Genomic DNA, 22,753 nt, shown 5'->3' with positions numbered 1-22,753 from the left:
TAACCCAGCTTTATAATGACAGAACCTACTAGTTCTGACAAAGAAATTGTGTGGTAAAGAACAGATTCCTTCCATACCTTCCATATTGAACTGACGACCAGGTCCAGGTAGAACCATAGGAAAATTAAATAATTATAACAAAAACTCTTTTAATAATTTAGCAAAACCAGTGCCATTGACAATCATGTGTAGATGACTGTGACTTAGGTCATAACTCACAGAAACTTAGACACAAATAACTATGGTGAGTAGATGTTTTTAATTGATAATTTCACCAGGTGTTCAATGTGTTCAATTCATAAGTAGATCTGTCAAGCAACTTTCATGACAGGAAGATCACCAACTGAAGGAGATGTTTCACGTTTCCAGTGTGGTGTAATGTCCAATCCATCTTCATGGTAGTCCTGGAACACAATCAACACAGAGTCAAATGAGATGCTAAAGCTTCTCCCAGAGGCAGTGATAAAGTAAAGGGCATCTGCCAAATACGGAAGTTTTGAAAATACATGGACTTCAATTATGTCATAAAGTTTTCTTCATTGTTTAAACAAGTTAAGAGTTTCTACGAAAACATGAGTACAACTTCCTCAACTGAAGATATTACTTCAGAACCTTAGGTTTCTGAGTGATTAAAACTAAAAAACTGATCTCATATGCTTTTGTTATGGGATAAATTGTCTCCCCTGAAATTTACATGTTGAAGTCTTAACTTCCAGCACCACAGAATGTGACTGGGTAGACAAGGCCTTTAAAGAAGTAATTAAGGTTAAATGAGGTCATTAAGATGGGCCCTAATGCAACATGACTGATCTTACAAGAGATTAGGACACAGATCCACACAGAGGAAAGACCATGTGAAGACAAAGGGAAAACATAGCTATATAGAGGCCAAGAAGAGAGGCTTGAGAAGAAATCAGCCCTGCCAATATCTTGATTTTGGACTTTCAGCCTTCCAGAACAGTGAGAAAATAGCTTATTATTTAAACTACCCCGTCTTTGGTTTATTATGGCAGTGCTAGCAAACCAATCTACCCCTAATGCATACATTCTAAGAAAAAGTTACCAACTATATCTAGGAAAAGTTACAGAGGGTCCAACTGATATTCATTTGTTCTGGGTTTAGGAAAATATATATATTGTGAATATATTAACATGTAGGTTTGTATAAATGGAGGAAATGAAACAGAAGTTTCTGAAGAGATGAGTGGAACGTACTAAACATAATTGAAAACCGTACTTTATTTCAGATCAATTTACTGAGTAAACCAAATTAGGATCAATTGATTAAAACTCTAATTTGTGTGCAAGTTAAAGACCCCTTTATGAAATAAATAAGTCCATAAAGTTTCAAACTTTCAACATTCTGTAAATGCCCTTTACTTTGTTTAAATAGGGAAATTTAAACCATAATCGAATGAACTTTAATATTTTCCAACTTTGTAAATTTTTTTGAATTTAGGGAAAATTGGATGTTACTAGGATATATTCTAATAATTTTCATTTTTAAGCTTTTTTCACAAATGCCACCCACCTTAAACCCCCTTTTGAAATTCCATTTTCCTCTTTATTATCATGCTTAGCCCAATTAACTCCCCATTTCTTCACCTTAAGTTTCATCAAAGCAAAGCCACTCACTCAAATGACTTTTACTGATTGCAGGTATGGGACAGCAGATGAAAACAACATGAAAAAAAAAAAAACCCTTTAAATTACATGCTAAACATCATTGTTCTAAAATTAGATGTCTATTACACATAAAGGTAAAGTTTTGGTTTTCTTATATCTTTTATTTCTAGGGTAACCTTTCCACTTGTGATAACTTTCTCCAGCAAGAAATGCCAGCTATTTTCCTTCCCTTTCAAAAACAAAAAGCTATGTCTTATGTAGACGAATTATGTTTTTCTAATGTAAACTTCCATATGTGCGATGCACTGGGACCTTATCTTTCATGTTCAGCCATCCCTTATGCCATTAAGTTGCTTTACCTAAGACAAAATATCTTTTCCTAAGAGGAAGTTGTCTTTCCTTCTAAATTACCTGAATGCATATGAAATTTTAACTTTCCTTTCTTGTCTCTATTTATAAACAATGATTAATGACCAGGTACAACAACAACCTGAAATTAACAGGTAACTTATAGAGATTAAAAAATAGTGGCTCCCCTCACAAAAAAATCCTATACTAGAATATAAAATGCTTTAGTGGTAGTAAATAGCAGAAACAGAACAATGATGGGATAAATGACTTGTGCACACACATATACATATGACAACTACTGAAATTATAATGTATTAAAATCCTATCTTATTCTTCTGTCTAGAAAGAGTAGCAGGCATAGATCTTCCATGGCAATGTGATAGAGAAAAAAACTGCCCCATAGCTTATTCCTTGACCATTGCGCTGAACTTTTGTGGCCAGTGACTGCTGCTTTCCCTGAATCTTATTTAGGCCACTCTGTTTACCCAATAATTTATCACCTTTTATTTAAGTTGTTCCCAATTAGGTGTCCATATCTGATGTATATTATGCTCCATCAGGACTGTTTTTTAACAATTAGAAAATAACTCATTTTTAAATATACCAGATAGAAAAATTCTGTCTATACCTATATCTGACACATATATGTGTATATGTAGAGATAGTAATATCAACTATCTATCTAAATCTATATAGATAGATTATTATCTATTTTTATATTATATATAATTGATACTATGAATTACCAATTATCTCTCAAAATCCATATAGATAATTGATCCATATATTCACATATATGTATGTATGTATAATTATATATTATATATATATAATTAGGTATTTATATAATTTCCAGATCTGAGCCTTAATGGGAATTAGCAGATGAGATTAGTTTCTGTCTTTCCATCTTATCTGGTTACAGAGGTATTTAGAGTGGAATAGTGGAATAGATATTTGTATTCTGGTGACAAAATAAGATATGAAACTAGTAGGTTAGATGATACATTGGCAGAGTTTATAACTAGATGTAAGAAAGACATTTTCTAAAAGGCAAAATTTCCTAAAAGATACTTTCTAAAAGGCAATATTAGTCATAGACAAAAATTAGCTACTCTGAAAGGTGGAGTGCTGGTCAAGTAGAGATTCCAAGGAACACTCAAGAGAAATTCTTTAAAGATGATTTATGTTAAAATTGATTGAAGGAGTCTTATTTTAAATATAATATATATTTTATATATATATAATATATTTTTATATATTATATAATATACACAATATATATTTTAATATGTATATTATATATATTAAACATATTTGTATATTAAATATATTAAATTATATTAACTATACATTAAATTTAATATATATTATGTTAACTATATATTTATATTTATTTATATTTATGTATTTATATATTTTATATATTTATATATTAGATATTATATATATTTTGCATATTTATATATGTAATTAGTTTTTAAGTGTATTTCTGGTTCTCAATCTTGCTATCAATAGAATCATACCCTTACCTTTTTTTTTCCAATCAACAGAAATGTACTTTCAAAGTTTATGGTTTTTATATAAATTTAACTTTTTTTATCCCAGTGCCAAACTGAACCATACAGTGATTTGTTACTCACATATCCTCTCTGTACATACCCTGAAAATATTTGATTTTGCCTACCATAAAACTGCAAATGTGATGACTATGGCAGCTATTTTATTTTGTATCCAATAATTGAGAAACTATAAGAAATTAGCATGTATAATAACGTTAATAACTATAAAATTGATTATTGAATATATTTAATGCCTGGAGTAGGTTTCTATGTTTGCCAAATAGTTCAGCCTGATAAGAAAACTCAATCATTATTTAGATATTATCACTGGATACTTTCCACAAGACTTTTATTCATATTTTACTTTATTTACACAAGCAATTTTATTTTATTATGGATTAGGGCTCAGATTATGCTAAGGGAAGAACTTACATTGGAATCATTTAAAAAAGAAAAACTATAAAAACTGTCATAAACTATATACGAGGCTTAAAATGGAACTATGCTCCCTTAGAAATTATTGGGTGTCTTCAGAGACCATATTCAGTATGTTCAAAACACCAGAATTATTTCATCTGGTATATCTACTAACGAGGTATTGATCCAATGGTTAAAAAATAGAACTGAAGGAACACCATATAAAAATACTAAATGACTGAAAGGAGACCAGGGGTTGTATATATTTGCCTCATATATTTGCCTGCATTAGCTGCAGGGCACAGTGGCTCATGCCTGTAATCCCAGCACTTTGGGAGGCCGAGGTGGGCAGATCACTTGAGGGCAGAGATTTCAGAACAGCCTGGCCAACATGGTGAAACCACCTCTCTAAAAAACAGAACAAAAATGAAACAAATAACAAATTAGCTGGATGTGGTGATGCATACCTGTAATCCCAGCTACCAGAGAGGCTGAGGCAGGAGAATCACTTGAACCTGAAGATGGAGGTTGCAGTAAGCCTGAGATCATGCCACTGCATTCCAGCCAGGGCAACAGAGCGAGACTAGAGAAAAAAAAAAAAAAAAAAAAAAAAAAAAAGGACCCGGGGGGCGGGGGGAATGATCTATGATCTAAGTATTAGTAAGTTATTACTTTGTGATTTGACAAAGATATATGTTGCAAAGAGAATGGAATAATGTCATTTTAAAAATTCCTTTTATATTTTTCCTGGACTCTCACTTTTTAAATAGGCCAAACTTTGTATAAAAAATAATGCAAATCACTATAGCACTTGCATATAAGTTTAGAATGTTTATGACCCTTAGACTAATACCTTTTTCTCTGGAGGCAAACTTTTCTGTTTATTTCATGAATAAACTTTAGAAAACTTTACTATATAAACCCACAGAGCAATGGTTTTGGATTTTGCCATCTCTTGCAAAATTAAGCCATTTTGAAATTGTATTATAGTGCCTTATCCTCTTAGCCATCCCTCCCTCCCCCATTTTTCAAAATCGTTTAGCTTCACTTGGACCCCATTTTTGTCACTCATGTGGTTTCATCAGGTTTCAAGTACCATTGCAGAATGACTGTTACCTTTTCTATAGAAATAGCTTAAGTTCCTCAACCTAAAGTACCAAAATTCAATAAGTTACTTAGCCATCAAAGCTATGTGACAATGTTAGATATAAAACATTTTTTATGAAATATAACGATTTCATGTCCCCTAGTACTTGAGAAACCTATGTTTTAAAGTTATTCTAAAAGTTAAGCAAACAGAAGGGAGAAAAAATACTCAAACAGCTTAATTCACAAAAGAAAATAATGGAGAACAATGCATATTGTCCTCTTGGTGCAAAAATAATAAATAAAATAACAAAAATGCAGTCTTTTATTTGTATGTGTGTACATGCATGTATGTATTCATACATACATATGTTTCAGTGTTAACTGTCACTCTCTCAATGCATATATACCAAGGAAGTCCTTATGTTGGAGGGGTTAGAGAACATTACTAATCATTAGTAGATAATCTTATATCTAGTTATTATTTTTTCTAATGGTTTCTAGAATCAATATTCTTAGGTGTACACTAGTATTCTTCCATTTTTCTTTGAGTTTAATGTTTTACATCCTGCTTCTTAGTCCCTTTTTATTATGACATAATGCTTGATCTAGGATTCTAATGCATATTTTTAATTTCCATATTTGTTCAATACAGCACATTCCTGCAAATACAACTAATGTAAATTACTAAGCAATGTGCAATACTTACTGAGCAGACACAAAGTGTATAGAGAGTAGAAACAGTAGTAGCAGGAGAGGCTGATGGTGAGCAATTATGAATAGAACAACTACCTTCTCAAATTCTGTAGTAGATCTTTAAAAAATAATATAATTTTATGTAATTTTAATGTAACTATACATTTTTGCAAATAAAGATACATAGGATATGAAGAAACTGAACCTGTGGTGCTAAAGAAAAATTCTCCCAAATCCACAATTACACTACATAACCACAGTCTAAACGTTGGTATCATATGAGATTCATTCAGCTTCAAATTCTAATTTTGCACGATCTGTGCAAATTTATTGTTACTTAAACTTTCTGAGTTTCAGTTAAATGGAGATGTATTAGGATTGTTGTGGGAATTAAGTGATAATATGAGGAAACTGTTTAGCAAATAGTAGTAAATAAATAATAGTCATTTTTGCTGCTGCTGTGATTTTAACTTAAAAAATATTTTGTGGATTAAGCATTTGTGAGATAACTTGAATATGATTATAATTATGCAATAATTTTGAATTTTGCCACTGCTTTTATAAGCATTTTCTTGATTATAAAGTAATCTTGTATAAGACTTTTCACTTGCTACATAACCAACTTCGTATATGACTTATAACTTCTGTGCCCTTTTTCAGTAATTCTTATTTGTTTAAGATTAATTGCATTGATTTCTCATGAAAATAAGTTGGAATAAGTAGACATCAATTAGTGATAATAAAATGATTGCATATTTTTGATGCCACTGAAAATGATATAGGTTATTTTAAATGTTATCTTCTATTTTGCTATATTGACATGTATATATATACACATATACATGTATAATGTAATAAATTGAATGTGTATACATATATGTATGTGTGTATATACCTATATGTATGTGTATACATATATGTATGTATATATAAGTTATATATATATATATATATATATATATATAAATTGGCTATTACCACAAAGATAAAAGTGTTAGCAAAGATGTGGATAAACATTTCATGTCTCTCTCATTTGTTGTATCTAAAAATTAAACAAACTCATGGAGGTAGAGGGTAGAAGGATGGTTATCAGAGTCTGGAAAAGGTAGTGGGAAATTGAAGGAGAGATTAGAATAGTTAATGCACAAAAATTAGAAAAAAGTGAATAAGACCTACTATTTGATAGCACATTGGAGTGACTATAGTCAGCAATAACTTAATTGTACATTTAAAAATAACTATAAGAGTATATTTGTATTGTTTTTAACACAAAGGATAAATGTTTGAAGAGGTGATTACCCCATTCTCCATGATGTAATTATTAACACCCAGTCTTTGATAGTACCACCCCTCTAATCCAAGCACTTGGGGAGGCTGAGGCAGGTGGATTGCTTGAGCCCAGGAATTGGAGATCAGCCTGGGCAACATGGAAAAAACCCATCTCTACAAAATACAAAAATTATCTGGATGTGGTGAAGAGCTCTTGTAGTCCCAGCTACTGGGGAGGCTGAGGTGAGAGAATCACCTGAACCTGGGGAGGTTGAGGCTGCAATGAGCCATGATCACACCAATGTACCTCAGCCTGGGCAACAGAGAGAGACACTGTGTCAAAAAATAAATTAGTCTATTAAAAATATCTGGAAATATGAAATGTAAGCTGAGAATTACTATTTTCAAGGAGTCAATGCGATGTTCTAGGAGAATTGCATTTTACGGAGAAGGAACAAGTGTAAAGGCTTTATATTGTAAGGTTACATGTGGTAAAATATTTTTAAAAATCCAGTTCAACAAGTGCCTGGTAGACAAAAGGAATAGTGTTGTCACATGAGGGCAGACAAATAGTCAGCAGACTGATCATTAATGGATTTATAAGCCAGAGCAAAAGAAAAATTGATGGTAAGTGCGGCATCAGCACACTAGAAAGCTTTGACCAAGGGAGAAACATGATGGTTTCTATATGGATAATGGGATATGACGTTGTGGAGAGATATGAAGCAGGGGCTTCCCCTTCACGTAGAGGGCTTTGGAGTTTTCAAGTAAGAGATAACGGTTGATTGGACTTTTAGTGTGCAGAGGTGGTAGAAATGTAATGAATTATACCAATTCAAGTATTTTGTAGGTAGACAGAATAGGACTTACTACTAGTAGGCAGGGTGAAGAAAAAAGAGTAATTAGGGATGACTCACTGATTTTGGATTAAGCTACAGACTGGATACCAGTGTCATTTAATGGATTGGCTAGAACTTGGGGAGAAAGAGGTATTGGTGGAGGGATGTCAACTGTTCTCTTTGGGATTTGTTGATTTTGAGATACCTGGAAGCTGGTCAATTAGATGCCTTAATTAAGTATTTGGATATGGGAATATGGAGCTGAGTAAATAAGTAAATACTAGGTTTAAATATAAGATTCAACAGCATAAGAATGGTATATAAAGTCATTTTTTTTCATTTTTATTTTTTATTGGAATAACTGAGAAAACAACGTAGATGTAAATGAAGAGGTACTAGAATAAAAGGACACTGCTATTAAATTTAACTACATGAAAGTTTTCGGTGATGGTGTACCTCAGTAGGATATTAAAAGTAGAAGCTCAATTTTTCTGTCATTTTACATTACATTTCAATCTAAAACCCGACTTTTGAATCCTATTGGTGAAAATAATCTTAAGGGCCTTTTTATAGAGGAAAAAGAGGATTTGAAATGATTTCCTAAATCCTCAGAAAGATGGTAACATTTCCAGAAAAGTTCAGCAATCTGAACACATAATTTTACTATAAGCAGAGGAAGATGATGAGCAGGTTCCTTGAGGGAGGGGGAGGGAACAAAGGGCCAGGATTTGAAGCTCTATGCCATTATAGCTGACCCAGGCTTACAAGGCGTGATCACCTGGCAGACCATGAGTTACAATAACCACTGACTCTTAGTAGTTGATGCAAGAGGGACAAGACCTAATGCTGAATGTTAAAGAAAAGCAATTATTCCTTATTGTTCCTTGGAAGCTAGCTCTTGAGAACATAGATAATAGGAGACCCTTTCTTTAATGTCCAAGAGAAGCTTTATGTTGCATCCATAGTTTATGTCAGGAAGAATAAAGAGAAGAGAAAATCATTTAGCAAGTTCTGCAACAACATTGAGTGTATTTAAGAAAATGTTAAATCAGAATAAATGAATTGTCATTAATTGAGAAGTTCAAGGATATTGTATTTTGCTTAACATTGCTTTTTATTTTTCCTCAAATCAATAGGACTTACGGGTCACAACAGAGTTTAATAATATAGTTTTAAAGACAGCAAGTTAATTGTTTCTACATCTAAATAAATATTATGTATATATTCTTACTCTGTTACACTCTGTTAAATTCTGGTTAATTTAGTTTTGTGAAGTATTTAGCCATTTATCAAGTAGCTCTTTCATATGCCTCATTTAAATTTGTTCTTGTCAGTAATAGACAATTTTGATTTTCATCCTTCTTTCAGTCAAAATAAATTGGTTGCTATTTTCTGTTTTAAAACTTTGGATGCTTAATTGGTAATAATATCATCTATCATAAGCTAGTAACCTCTCTCTAATGAGAGACTTCCTTAACCTTCCCATGGACACTTTTTAAAGCTTTATTTATTTGGTTGTCTCTCCATGTTTTTCGAATATTTCTTAAAATGAGAAAGTCCAAACTTCATAAAATTCTAAAAGAAATGTAATCAGAAAACTACAGAGATAATATAAGAATAGTGTCAATTTGAACCTTTACATTGGTTTGATTTTTATTATTTCAAATTTGTTTATTTTAATTTGATCAGTAAAAGCATATTTACCATGTACAAAATGATGTCATGAAGCGTGTATACATTGTGGAATCCTGAAATCTTGCTAATTGACATAAGCATCATCTCACATGGTTATCATTTATGCAATGAAAGCACAACGTTCGTTCTCTTAGCATTTTTCAAGAATACGATATATTGTCATTAACTATAGTCACCATGCTGTACAATAGATCTTTTGAACTTATTCCTCTTATCTAGTTATAATTTGGTTCAATTATTATTACGTCTCCTATGTACGCACAAAAATGAAAAAGACAAGAATTATTTCAATCTGGCTTAAAATAAAAGAAAACTGACTTACCAAGTGTGTTTCTTTTGGGTTGGAAGTGGGACATCCAAGAACCATAAACATGATTGTGGTTGTTTAAACTTCAGGAAGAAAGATGTAGGCTCATCAGGCGGTAATACATTTTTTTTCTTTTCTTTTACTTTTTTTTTTTTTTCCAAAGGAATGCTACATTTACTTGAGAGCAGACTTTCTATAAGCTGTTTAACTTCATTTCATGGCTCCTATATTTCTTTAAATCTGTGGATGCAGCTTGAGATTATTTTAAATTTATAGATACAACATCTGTCTCCTTGGATTTTTTAAGCCTTCATTAAACTGTGTGTGTGTCTTCATAGATTTAATGTCATTATCTTCAACATCCTTATCTGAATATTATTTAAATCTTTCTAGAGATCATTCATTGAATCCTTCATATCCCCAAATTTGAGTATATATATTCTTCAAGTCTTTCAATGGATCCCCCCTTAATTTTTCTTGACATCTTTCTTATACATTTTTATAAATCTCTTCTGAGTTCTCCTTTGTATTCTTCTTTACTACCTTTTAAAAATTATTTAATTCTTTGAACCCTCTTGTTTTCTCACAAATTCAGTTGCAGACTACCACTATTGTTTCGTCAGATATGCTTTTGAATTATTCTTGCAGTGTGAATTCTAATCCAAGTTCTACTTGCCCTTCTTCTTTGCATCCTTCTTTGCATCCTTCTTTGCATCCTTCTTTTCATCTTTCTTTGCATCCTTCTTTGCATCTTTCTTTTCATCCTTCTTTGACTCAGCAGATTCTTTGTCAGTAACTTTCTTGGCATCTTTCTTGGCATTCTTCTTAGACTCTTTCTTGACATCATCCTTTGAGTCACTGTCCGTACTACTGGGCTTCTTATCTTTCTTACCTTTTTTACTCTCCTTTGCATCTTTCTTGGAATCCTTCTTGGCCTCCTTTGATTCATCACCTTTGTTTGCATCTTTTTTTCCGTCCTCATCCTTTTTTTCATCTGCTTTTACAGCTTCTAATTCTGTGCCTGAATCCTTGCCCTTCTTTGAATCCTTTTTGCCTTTTTTGCTATCTTTCTTTGTACCTCCTTTTTCATCTTCAGATTCTGTTGCTGAGTCTTTGCCTTTCTTTGAATCCTTTTTATCTTTTGTGCTATCTTTCTTTGCACCTCCTTTTTCATCTTCAGATTCTGTTGCTGAGTCTTTGCCTTTCTTTGAATCCTTTTTATCTTTTTTGTCATCTTTCTTTGCACCTCCTTTTTCATCTTCAGATTCTGTAGCTGAGTCTTTGCCCTTCTCTGCAGCCTTTTTACCCTTTTTGCTATCTTTCTTTGCAACTAGCTTTTCATCTTTTCCTTTCTCTTCATCCTTGCCTTCCTTTGAATCTTTTTTTCCTTGTTTTAATTCTGATTCTGAATCTGTTGTGCCCTTCTGTGTTGTCTTGTCTTCACCTTTTTTACCAATCTCTGGGGAAAAATATTTAAATATTTCTTAAAATGAGAAAATCCAAACTTGATAAAATTCTAATAGAAACCTAATCAGAAAATTACAGAGATAATACAAAAACAGTAAGTTCTCTCCACCTGCGGCTTTAGAATCCACCTTGGCAGCATGAGTTGGTTTGAGAGGCTGCCTCCTGGCAGCTAAATAAACGGATGGTCTCTCAGAAATTCTCATTAAAGAACGGTACATCCATAATGGTTGTCTATGACCTCCTCTAAATTGTTCTTCATCAATTATCTGAAAGATTGGTTACAATAATGATGAACAACTTGTGGGTGAATAACACAGTTTTTATTAGCATATCCCAAATATATTTTAACTTCAACCGTAAAAAGATTTTAGCTTTTGTTAAAAAATGGGGAAGTTTGAGATTTCATCCTTTATTTTATTTTTTTAAAAATTTTCATCCCTTTTTTAAACTAGTGAATAATCATGCCTCATTTGGAGCTTACTTTCAGATTATAGGATCTTCATAGTTCCCTCAGGATTTTAGGTTCTAATTGGTAGACTCATGGTGTATCTTCACAATCATAGGAGGCTTTTTAAACTCTATGTTCTTGAGAATTCTTGGAATATCTTGCCCACCTTCTATTTCCAGGTATATCAGAAACTATTCTCTAATATCTAATAGTTTCAGGTTGAGACATATGTTAGTCTGTTTTTATTTTCAGAGTCTCTGGAATTTAGAATGCTACTCATGGATGAAGATAAAAGCCTGAAACTCCTATTGCTTGGCAGACACGAATTGAGTATCATCAGATTGGTAACTGAAATAATGAACTCTATAACAGAGAATGTTAATTTGAGAGAAATTGTGCATTTTGTTTTCAGCTTTGAATTAAATATGTACAAAACTCAATGGCAAAAATAGCTAATCTTTGTACCAATATTAACAAAAATGGGAAAAAAATAAACTCAGGAAAAAATGAACAAGAACTTTGTTCACAATTAATGGGTTACGTTTTTAAAAATAAGCAAGTTAATGATACATTTATTTTGTGAAAACTTTTCTTTGAACATATGCAAATCCCATGTTGACTCCAGAAACATTGGGAAATATTTATTTTCCAATACTCTGAATCCTGAATTCCATATTATGTAACTGAGGAAGCATTAAAGGTATAATGTAATCTCATGACTCAAATGAGGGGTTTCTCCAGCTGTAGAACATTTCCTGAATGTTCATACTAACTCTAATATCAGGAACTCCATATTTTTGTTCTTCTTGGAAACAATTTTTATAATATGGGGTTGCTGAAAAAATAGTTAATGTGAAATAAAGGGGGCAACTGTATACAGTAAAATGCAAATAAAACATATCTACTTTCTTTAAGTGGTAGATGTTGAATCACCTCTAACTGTGCTGTTCAATAGGGCATTTCATAGCCACATGTGAATTTACTTTAATTCAATGTGATTTAAATGTAAAATTCAATTCCTTAGTTGAACTAGCCTCATTTCAAGTATTTAACAGCCTCATTGGACTCAGAGATAAATATTCCCATCATTGCAGAAACTTGTTGGTCAGCTTTGAACTATAACATATACAACTATACACGATTTCACAAGCTTACTACTCAGTGATTACTTAAGACTAATTATAATTACTTACTGTGGTTATAATTATTGCTAAGTTATTACTTATTACCGATAATTATATAATCTTTCCAATGCTTACAGGAACCGTATTGTCCCGTATTTGAGAAGGTTTTGATCTCCTTTTGGTTCCTGGCCGTTGTGGTTTGGGAAATAACAGGGCAAAGTGTTGCTGATTCCATGATTTTTTGCTTAATTCACTGACTAAAATAAGGAAGACAAAACACACATTTTGGAGTGAATAGAATTTCATCAGAGCTGAAATGGCATTACGTGCAACATATATCATGTAAATGAATAAACAAGTGATTCAAATTATGACTTCATTTGTTTGGTAATGTTTGCAATTTTCTGTTATCAATATGAGGAAATAAACATTGATTTTTCTATTTTGAGCAGTTTCACAGATAACTGTGCTAGGTAGTCATTGCAAAACTAACATAGCTATAATATAAATGGAAAGATTCAGTTTTACTGCTTCCTTTTAAATCTGTCTCTTCCAGTCCAGGTATTTGCTTTATGCTTTTCGTTAGCATACAATTTTATTAATAACAGAAAATAAGTTAACTGCTTCTGTAGCTCCCACAGTACTTAGCACAATGGCGGCATAAATATTCAGTAAATATATGATTTAATCTAAGTGCTAAGGCTTAAGATCTCCTTAATTAGTAATAATTTTCCAAAGTACAGGAGTAAATGCGGCCGGGCATGGTGGCTCACAACTGTAATCCCAGCACGTTGGGAGGTTGAGGCGGGCGGATCACGAGGTCAGGAGACCGAGACCATCCTGGCTAACACGGTGAAACCCCATCTCCACTAAAAATACAAAAAATTAGCTGCGTGGTGGCGTGCGCCTGTAGTCCCAAACTACTAGGGAGGCTGAGTCAGGAGAATGGCATGAACCTGGGAGGCGGAGCTTGCAGTGACCCGAGATCACGCCACTGTGCTCCAGCCTGGGCGACAGAGCAAGACTCCGTGTCCAGAAAAAAAAAAAAAAAAAAAAAAAAAAAGAGTAAATTCTATACACCCAAGAATGACATTTTATAGGTAACATATTTTGTAATGGAAATTGACAAAAAGTCTACAGAATGGTGACTGGGTGGGTGAAGTAATCTGGAAACTATAATAGAAATGATTAAAGATATTTAATTTACCAATGAGACCAAGGAGAGATTTCATCATTGTATTTAGATACATGCAGCATTAATGTGTGGAAATAATAGACATTTCTATGAGTTTTCTAAAGAAAATCGGATCAATGGGAAAAATGTACAGAAGAAAATTATATTTAAACTCAGTATCTGAGGGGAAAGTACTTGATATTTGAAGTTATTCAAAATCAAATGCCTTTGTCTTGTCTAGTAATGAAATTTGGGGCCAATTATAAGCTGGATATAATCTATCAGGAATGTTGTAGAAGAAATTCCTGACTTATAGGAAATTTCTAAATAACAAGAAGTTATTTATCCAATTTCTACATTGCTTTTCAACTGTAAGATTATCTGATTGTATGAATTCTAACATGTAACTATTTCCGGCTTTCATATACTGAACATATTTACTTAAACTTCTTTGGATTCAAAACAAAGCAAAATATATGTAAAAGGTGTTCACTGTGCCTGTAAGAAAGGTAATTATCAATTTCATTTCATGGCAATGTTTGCTTCATCACTTTGAATGGAGGATAATACCATAAAATTAAGCACACATGTTTTGCAATACATATTGAATGCTTTCTTACCTGGAATGTAATTATCATATGGCCCAAAGTTTACTCTTTGGCTATTAAAATAAAAAAGAAAGGTTTTAGTTAATTTATATAAAATCACTGTTTTAAATTGTCATTAATATACTTCAGTACTTGCAACCAACAACTAGAGAACTATTTTACAATCTCAGATATCTTTTGTTATATAAGATTACTTCATCTCCAAGATAATAGAGATAAGCAAATGTGTTTTCAAACTACAACAGTACTAAATAATGGTTGGTCAAACAAACTATATATACACATATGGATCACAAATATATGTGTGTATATTTTCAGATGTACACTTTGTTTATATATGTGTGTGTGTGTAAACAAATTGCACATCTGAAAATATACATTTAAAAAAAAATACAAAAACACAGTTGAATTATTTTTCCCAGTTCATGCTCCAAATTCTCTTGCAATTGAATTTGAAAAAAGGTATCACTTTGTAAACCCTATGCTTACGTAAAAGCATATCCTCAAAATATTCTCAAAACTTCACCAAATCCAAATTATTAAATGGCATATGTGTGCACCCATGAATTTGTGTGTACATGTGTATATGTCAGTGTGCATAAGGAATTTCATTACTTTTAAAGGAAAATCTGAAAAAAACCATATTGCAAATTGTTTTCCATTTATAGGTTCCCATTTGTTTTATTACTAGCTAAACATGGTTGTTCCCATGAAGGAGTGTTTTACAATCCAATTTTTATTTATTAGTGATGAAGACAAATCCTAAGATCTATTAGAGAAATATTACTTTACATTGTTTCATTATATTTTGGATACAGAGCCATGGTTGGTCATGAGTGAGTTTGAGGCTTATGTGCTCATACACAAACACATGTGGTGTTTATTTGACAGTGTGTAAAACCTAAGGTTTACGCACAGAAAAGCAGTGTTTTGATACCTTGACTAAAGAATGAAGCTAGCAGCATAAAACGTGGCACATTTTTTCATGCTATAAAATTTTGTATTAGCTGAATAATATTTAATATGTTTTCACCAATAAGTTATCTAGCCTATCATCTTAAACTGAGTACATGCAACTAAATTACTTGCCCCACCATATCTGAATCTCTAAATTCAGATCCAGTCAAAGTACATTTATATACTACTGAAGAAATGTTGATGTCCAACGATGATTATGAACTAACTGCATTATTCCAAAAGCTCTCAAAGAGGAAAGATTTCAAGTTCATGAAACATTTCTAAAACTGAGATTTTCAAAACAGTACATTAAAATGATCTGTTAATTTCTTCTTTAATTTCTAGGACATATTCTTTAATCACTCAGCAATTGAATTTGAAATCAATAATAAAATTATCTAGAAAATATATAAACATTTGAAAAATAAACAGCTCCTTTTAAAGAATCAGTGGTCCATAAGGACCACAATGAAAACCTATTTAAAAAGAAGCAACTTAACAATAAGATAATATATGAAAATTATAGAATACTGCTTAAAAGTTCATAGATAATAACTTACAGTTTTAATATATTATAAAAAATGTTTAAAATCAATGTTTTATTTTATTTATTTTATTTTTTTTTTGAGATGGAGTCTGGCTCTGTCGCCCAGGCTGGAGTGCAGTGGCCGGATCTCAGCTCACTGCAAGCTCCGCCTCCCGGGTTTACACCATTCTCCTGCCTCAGCCTCCGGAGTAGCTGGGACTACAGGCGCCCGCCACCTCGCCTGGCTAGTTTTTTTTTTTTTTTTTTGTATTTTTTAGTAGAGACGGGGTTTCACCGTGTTCGCTAGGATGGTCTCGATCTCCTGACCTCGTGATCCGCCCGTCTCGGCCTCCCAAAGTGCTGGGATTACAGGCTTGAGCCACCGCGCCCGGCCAAAATCAATGTTTTAAATCTCTCCATTGAAACTAGGAAAATAGTATAAGAAAAGAAGTAGAGGAGGACTAAGTATGTTCCAACTCATTTTTGAGGCTAATATAAATAACCCAAATCCTTTTGAGGTCAATACTAAAAATGCATATTACAGATGAATATCCCTCATTAATATGGGCACATAATTTCTTAAAATTTAAAAAATCATACTGACAAACATATAAAATTGCTAATACATCATGATCATCTGGTTTACTTTCCAGAATATGAGGTCGGTTTAACCTAAAATCAACCAATGCAATCATTCCAATTGACAAAATAAGTAAAAAAAAAAAAAAAAAAAAATCACCTGATCATTTCAGTATGTGCAGAATAATTTTTGAAAGAAAGTAGTTATATGCATTCATAATTTAAAATTCTGAGAAAACTAGCAGTAGAGAACATAGTCCACAGATAGATAGAATACATCTAGATAATGCCTATTTTTAAAATCAAACTTAATGGAGGAATATTGACTGTCTTTCCTTAAAAATCAAAAATAAGGCAAAGATAAAGCTACTATATATATTCATTTAAATCCAGATTGTATTTTGTTTCATAAAATAATGAAAGCACTAAAATTGAAAAGGAAGAAGTGAAATTGTCTTTAATTTTAGGGGACACAATTGGGTAAATATGATATCCAGTGGCATCTATAATAATCATTGTTAAAGCTGCCAATCAAATGTAATAAGTTTATATGATACAGAGTTTAATGAATTATACTTGTTTAATGATTATATGATAAATAGTTTAAATGAAGTATATTTCTATATACCAGGAAAATTAGATAAAATTCAGGAAAATTAATTAAAACTTGAAATAACACAAAAGCAAATTATACAGCAACAAGTTATTAAAATACATATAAAAGCTGCATAAGTGAACTAAAACTTTTCCTCTAGGAAATAAAGAAAAGGAGGAAAACAAAAGTAAAAGTCCACAGAAAGACATAGACAAAAATGTTCATAGCAATTTTATTCACAATACCCTCAAACTAAAAGGTGTCCATCAATGAAGGAATGGATAAACTAAGTGTGCTATATAAATGTAATGGAATACTTCTCAGCAATCTAAAGGGATCAATTACTTATATGTGCAATATGGAAACTTTAATGAATACAAAGAAATATTATATTGAAAGAAAAAGTCCAGAAATACCAGCACATACACAGTACAATTTTATTTTATTCATTTCAAAAATTAGCAAGACGCTATGTGGTACTGGACGGCCATTGGTTGGAGAAAAGCAAGTTGGATTGACTGGAATCCGTCATAATGTATCTTTTTTGTGTGATCAACGTTTTCTATATATTTCTTAGTGTTTATGAGTTTAGAATTAGTGACAGTTCAATAAATTTTAACCTCTTGCATTTTTAGTGAGATTCATTTATAAGAACCAAAACAGCAATAAACCAAATACTCTTGCCCCTACTCACTATGTAAATGTGTGTGATAAGCAATTAGAGCAATTTGATCTTCTGGATTTGATAGCATTTTCCCACTCTTTCTTTAAGTCTGGCTGTGCTGGTGAGAGCATCTCTTTCCTTCCGTCTCTGGTATAGTCAAGTAATTATCTAGGTCAGGGTGCATTTGCATTCAATTTTTGACATTCTTATTGAAAAACCCCAACAGACTGTCATATTAAAAAATAAACTGTTAGTGTATCCCTTACTTTATTTTTTATTTTGAGATATGTTATATGAATGTAAATGTATTTTCACAATTTTAAATTAAATCCCTAAGATCTAATTTAATGACTTAACCTACGAAGAGGGAAAAATGTGATTATTAAGTCAAAAGGTTATTGCTGTTGTTTAATAGGACTAATGCTTAAATTAAAGTGTCTGGATGTACACAAGGAAACAGAGTAATTAGTGCCTCATATTTACCAAGATTAAATGGAATGTAGAAACTAAAATTCCACCTTCATTTCAAGCTTATATATTCAGTCGCTTCAAAATCATTTTCAGTAACTGCGTGTTCTGAGGTAAAGAAGGTTTCCCATTGTCAACCATGTAGAATATAATGTATTTGCAACTTAGAAAACTAGGATTAAGTTTTCTTAAATAAAAAGTAGAGATGCAAGAGACATGGGGGACTTTATTTCTTAAGAGAAAAATCTATTTCTGTTCTATCAGTATAAAAAAGGGTTTTTTTTTTTAAATTTATTTATTATTATTATACTTTAAGTTGTAGGGTACATGTGCATAACGTGCAGGTTTGTTACATATGTATACTTGTGCCTTGTTGGTGTGCTGCACCCATCAACTCGTCATTTACATCAGGTATAACTCCCAATGCAATCCCTCCCCCCTCCCCCCTCCCCATGATAGGCCCCGGTGTGTGATGTTCCCCTTCCTGAGTCCGAGTGATCTCATTGTTCAGTTCCCACCTATGAGTGAGAACATGCGGTGTTTGGTTTTCTGTTCTTGTGATAGTTTGCTAAGAATGATGGATTCCAGCTGCATCCAAGTCCCTACAAAGGACTCAAACTCATCCTTTTTTATGGCTGCATAGTATTCCATGGTGTATATGTGCCACATTTTCTTAATCCAGTCTGTCACTGATGGACATTTGGGTTGATTCCAAGTCTTTGCTATTGTGAATAGTGCTGCAATAAACATACGTGTGCATGTGTCTTTATAGCAGCATAATTTATAATCCTTTGGGTATATACCCAGTAATGGGATGGCTGGGTCATATGGTACATCTAGTTCTAGATCCTTAAAGGGGTAAACATTTAACCAAGTTTATTTTTCTGAGTATTTTTCCTTTTAGTCTGAATTACATTTTAATCTAAATACAAAATACACCCATCTTTACTCTTGCCTGTAACTGTATCTCTGCTTAGATGTGTTTTTAAAATGCATAGTGGATTCAAAGTCAAAGTATTTAAATGTTATATCTCCCCCAGTTACATGTGAGTTGTTCATAGACCTCCTGTTTGTATGCATATTGCCAGATATCTTGCCAGTAGACTAGATTTTTGGAATCTGCATCAGCTGCAGGCAAAAGGAGACCAAAAAAGACATGGTAGAAAGCTTTCTAGGAACTGACTGCAGCCTGAGCCACTCTTGTATTTGCTAGAGGAGTCTCTGTGTAAAGGCAAGGTCAACTGCCCCAGGATTATTGTCTTGCTGAGGAATGGCTCTGTGTGTAGTAAAATTCTCTATCATTCTCTAGCATTTTCTGAAGCAGTATTTCTTAGCATGGGTTTATTTGAACTCCTCACCCAGAGAACATTTTGCAATATCTGAAGACATTTTAGTTGTCACAGTTGTCTGTCTGTATGTGTGTGTGATGATACTGGCATCTAGTTGGTAGAGACCAAGGATACTGGTAAACATATTATAATGTATCTTACTATGGACAGAATGCTGGATCTCCCCTACCCCCAGGACCCTCTAATCCTCTATTCCAACAAAAAGTGTTCTAGACTACAATGTGAGTAGTGCCAAGATTGATAAACCCTTCTCTACATCAAGGTGAATCTCTAGACCCGGATAGGAAGAGATGAGTTTAGTAATGCTACTCAATAGAGAGAAAAATGTAAAATACGCATTAGATATGAGATCAGGAAGTTAATATTGGAATTTTAACTGTTCATATTTTTAGATACCCTATCTCACATCAAATATTTGTGATATCCTCTCCTACTTGTTTCAGAAATCTTAGTTCTATTCAACTTTAGAAACGGGCTGAGTTGACTAACACAACCTAAATTTGAGGCCAAGGCTAGAAGAGATGAAACTGTTAAATGGTGTAGCTCAGGTATGGATAGAGCAAAGGAAGGAATAAGTGGGAAGGGAAAAACTGATTTCAAACAGAAAAATTTTCTTTATCAGATACAAGTTGATAGCCATAGGCACAGAAATGTTAAGTCCAAAACTAAGGCTCTGCCATTCTTAGAAGAATTTAGTGAAAAGACAAATGGAGCTGAAAATTAATTTTCTGCATCTTAAATTTTGTGTGTTAAATGAATTGGGAGCTGTCACTTGAACCCAAAGAAACATGCTAATTTGTTATTAAGATTTTTTATGTGTGCTTTTGTGGTTAATGGTGATGCCATTTGATTATGAATTCTATCAGTTTCCTCCTACAGAAACAAGAATATTTTGGGATTACACTAGAATAACAGGATAAAAAATAGCCATAAGACCAAAAAGAGGTTTTTAACCATTGTGGTCAAGTTCTCCGAAAGCTATTTGATGCTCATGATAACAATAATAGCATAGACATTTTACAGTGCTTATATATTTTAAAGTAATTAAAATACAGTGTATATTTTAAAGTAATTAAAATATAGTGTAATTCTGCCATATTAGGTGAACACGGATTACTGCATAGTAGGCATCAAGTTACTCAGCTTCTAAAGTAATCATGACAAATGCATTTAAACCTTTACCAAAAATTATACTTTAATGATTGTTTTATACAAAGTAGGCACCAGCATCTATAGAAAGCCAATTTATTTTCAAAATTCATGTTTTATCTTTCCTTTAACAATACTGCTAAATGAAGGCCCACCCATACTTTATATTGCAAAACTCCATTCCTTCACCTTTGTTACATGTCCTCTGTAAAAAGGTTTACAGAATTGAAATGTGTTCTTTACCTACCTTATTTTGACACAGAATAAATTAAGCGTAAGTAAGCTACTGTCATATAATTTACTTCTCATGTCTGGATTATCTGCTTTACATTACAAAATACTTTCACATATTCAATATTTTGTAAGAGGGATACAATTAGTATTCAGCTGGTCGTATTTGGATAGAGCTGTCCCATTTTTACTAAAGTTTAATACTGTGATATATGCCTCCTCTAAAATTCAGTCACATTCCTCAGTCACTATTACATACACAAAAATTATTCACAGAAATTTCCAAGGGGTTCCCTGACTGAAAATCATGAATTATTTTATTTTATATCACCCAAAATGCAATGTGACCAAAAAATCAAGTAAGACTAACAGTAAAAAAACAAACAAAAAAGACTTATTCAAAGCCAGGTATCTATTTTACTGAAATGCATGCACTAACGATATCTTAAATTAAAAAAAAAAAATCTCTTATGTCGCTTGAGAATCTTTGTCTGCTTAAACACATTATCTTTTGCTTATGAATGGCACAATAATAATATAATTAACATCTCTTCACACTGAATAAATTAAATGTAAAGCTAACGAGTATTTCAGTTATTTTAAAACATAAAATGTGACTTACAATCTTGGGAGAGACATTTTCCCCACCTATGACTTGCCAGGACTTAAGTATTGTAAGTTCAGACTGGTGATGTTGAAAGGTGACATCATAAAGAAGCCAAGAGCACTTGGAATTAAAGGGGTAAAACAAAAGGAGACACCTGTGTTTTATGTTCTCTAAAATTCCAAGATTAATATTTACTTTCACTTATTATTACTGACTAAATCTAGCTGGGGTTTTAAAAGTAATCAATTGATTTTACACTTTAATAAAATATTTGTTTTATTTTTTTTCATGTAGTTGTAACTTATTGACTGATAGGGAAAAAAGGTAAGTCTAAACATTTATCTGTGAGAATCAGCTGCAGTCCTGAATTCCGTTTCATTCCTGTAACTTTTGTTATATCATTTGCAAAACTTTACATGTCTTTCTCTCATTTTAAACTTATTGTTTGCTCATACACAAAATATTTTAAACAAAGCTATATGCTTTTTTAAACTTATAAACATATTGATATATCTGAGATAGTACATTTTTATTAAACTCACGATCTTACCCCATTAGTAAACGAATACTAGTACTATATAGAGGGGCATTTAAACATGTTGCTCTTGTTTAGCTCTTTTTAAAACGTCTTCACTATTTTTTGTCTTAAAGAAATAATTTTGTTAAATATCAGCTACTATAAAAGATAAACTACAAAAATATTAGTAGTTTGACTGAAAGTTTCTAACCAATCTTACACAATGATAAATTATAGAGGCACTGGAGCTGGGATGGGAGCCTTCCATAATTTGGATTTCTATGATCTGATTATTTCACTATCTGACTTAAGGAGAATATCGACGGAAGTTTTCCTGAAAAGTGATAGTTTAATAAGCAAAGTATAATTTCTAATTTTATAATATTTTGTTGAGCATTTTATAGTCTATAGTGGCTTATACAAATATTAATATCTAATGCATTTA

General features: G+C 32.2%; 1 protein-coding gene across 2 annotated transcripts; it reads right to left on the bottom strand.

Annotated features, from left to right (window-relative positions):
• Positions 1 to 240: 240 nt before the first annotated feature.
• Positions 241 to 21,911, bottom strand: LOC105480997 (cylicin 2). 2 transcript variants are annotated; one of them, XM_071078093.1, is made up of 7 exons: positions 21,807 to 21,911; positions 14,679 to 14,719; positions 13,020 to 13,141; positions 11,422 to 11,578; positions 9,861 to 11,304; positions 4,421 to 4,536; positions 241 to 404 (listed from the first exon to the last, which is right to left on the bottom strand). In XM_071078093.1, exons 1-5 carry the CDS (start codon positions 21,821 to 21,823, stop codon positions 10,514 to 10,516), a joined length of 1,128 nt encoding a protein of 375 aa, XP_070934194.1. In that variant the 5' UTR covers positions 21,824 to 21,911; the 3' UTR covers positions 241 to 404; positions 4,421 to 4,536; positions 9,861 to 10,513. The 2 variants fall into 2 exon arrangements, with proteins under 2 accessions (XP_070934194.1, XP_011738538.2); XM_011740236.3 differs by lacking the exon at positions 4,421 to 4,536.
• Between the last annotated feature and the right edge of the window lie 842 nt (positions 21,912 to 22,753).

This window comes from Macaca nemestrina, chromosome 14, assembly GCF_043159975.1.
Source record: "Macaca nemestrina isolate mMacNem1 chromosome 14, mMacNem.hap1, whole genome shotgun sequence".
In the NCBI taxonomy this organism is placed as follows: Eukaryota; Metazoa; Chordata; class Mammalia; order Primates; family Cercopithecidae; genus Macaca; species Macaca nemestrina.
This window is presented reverse-complemented; position numbering and strand designations above follow the sequence as displayed.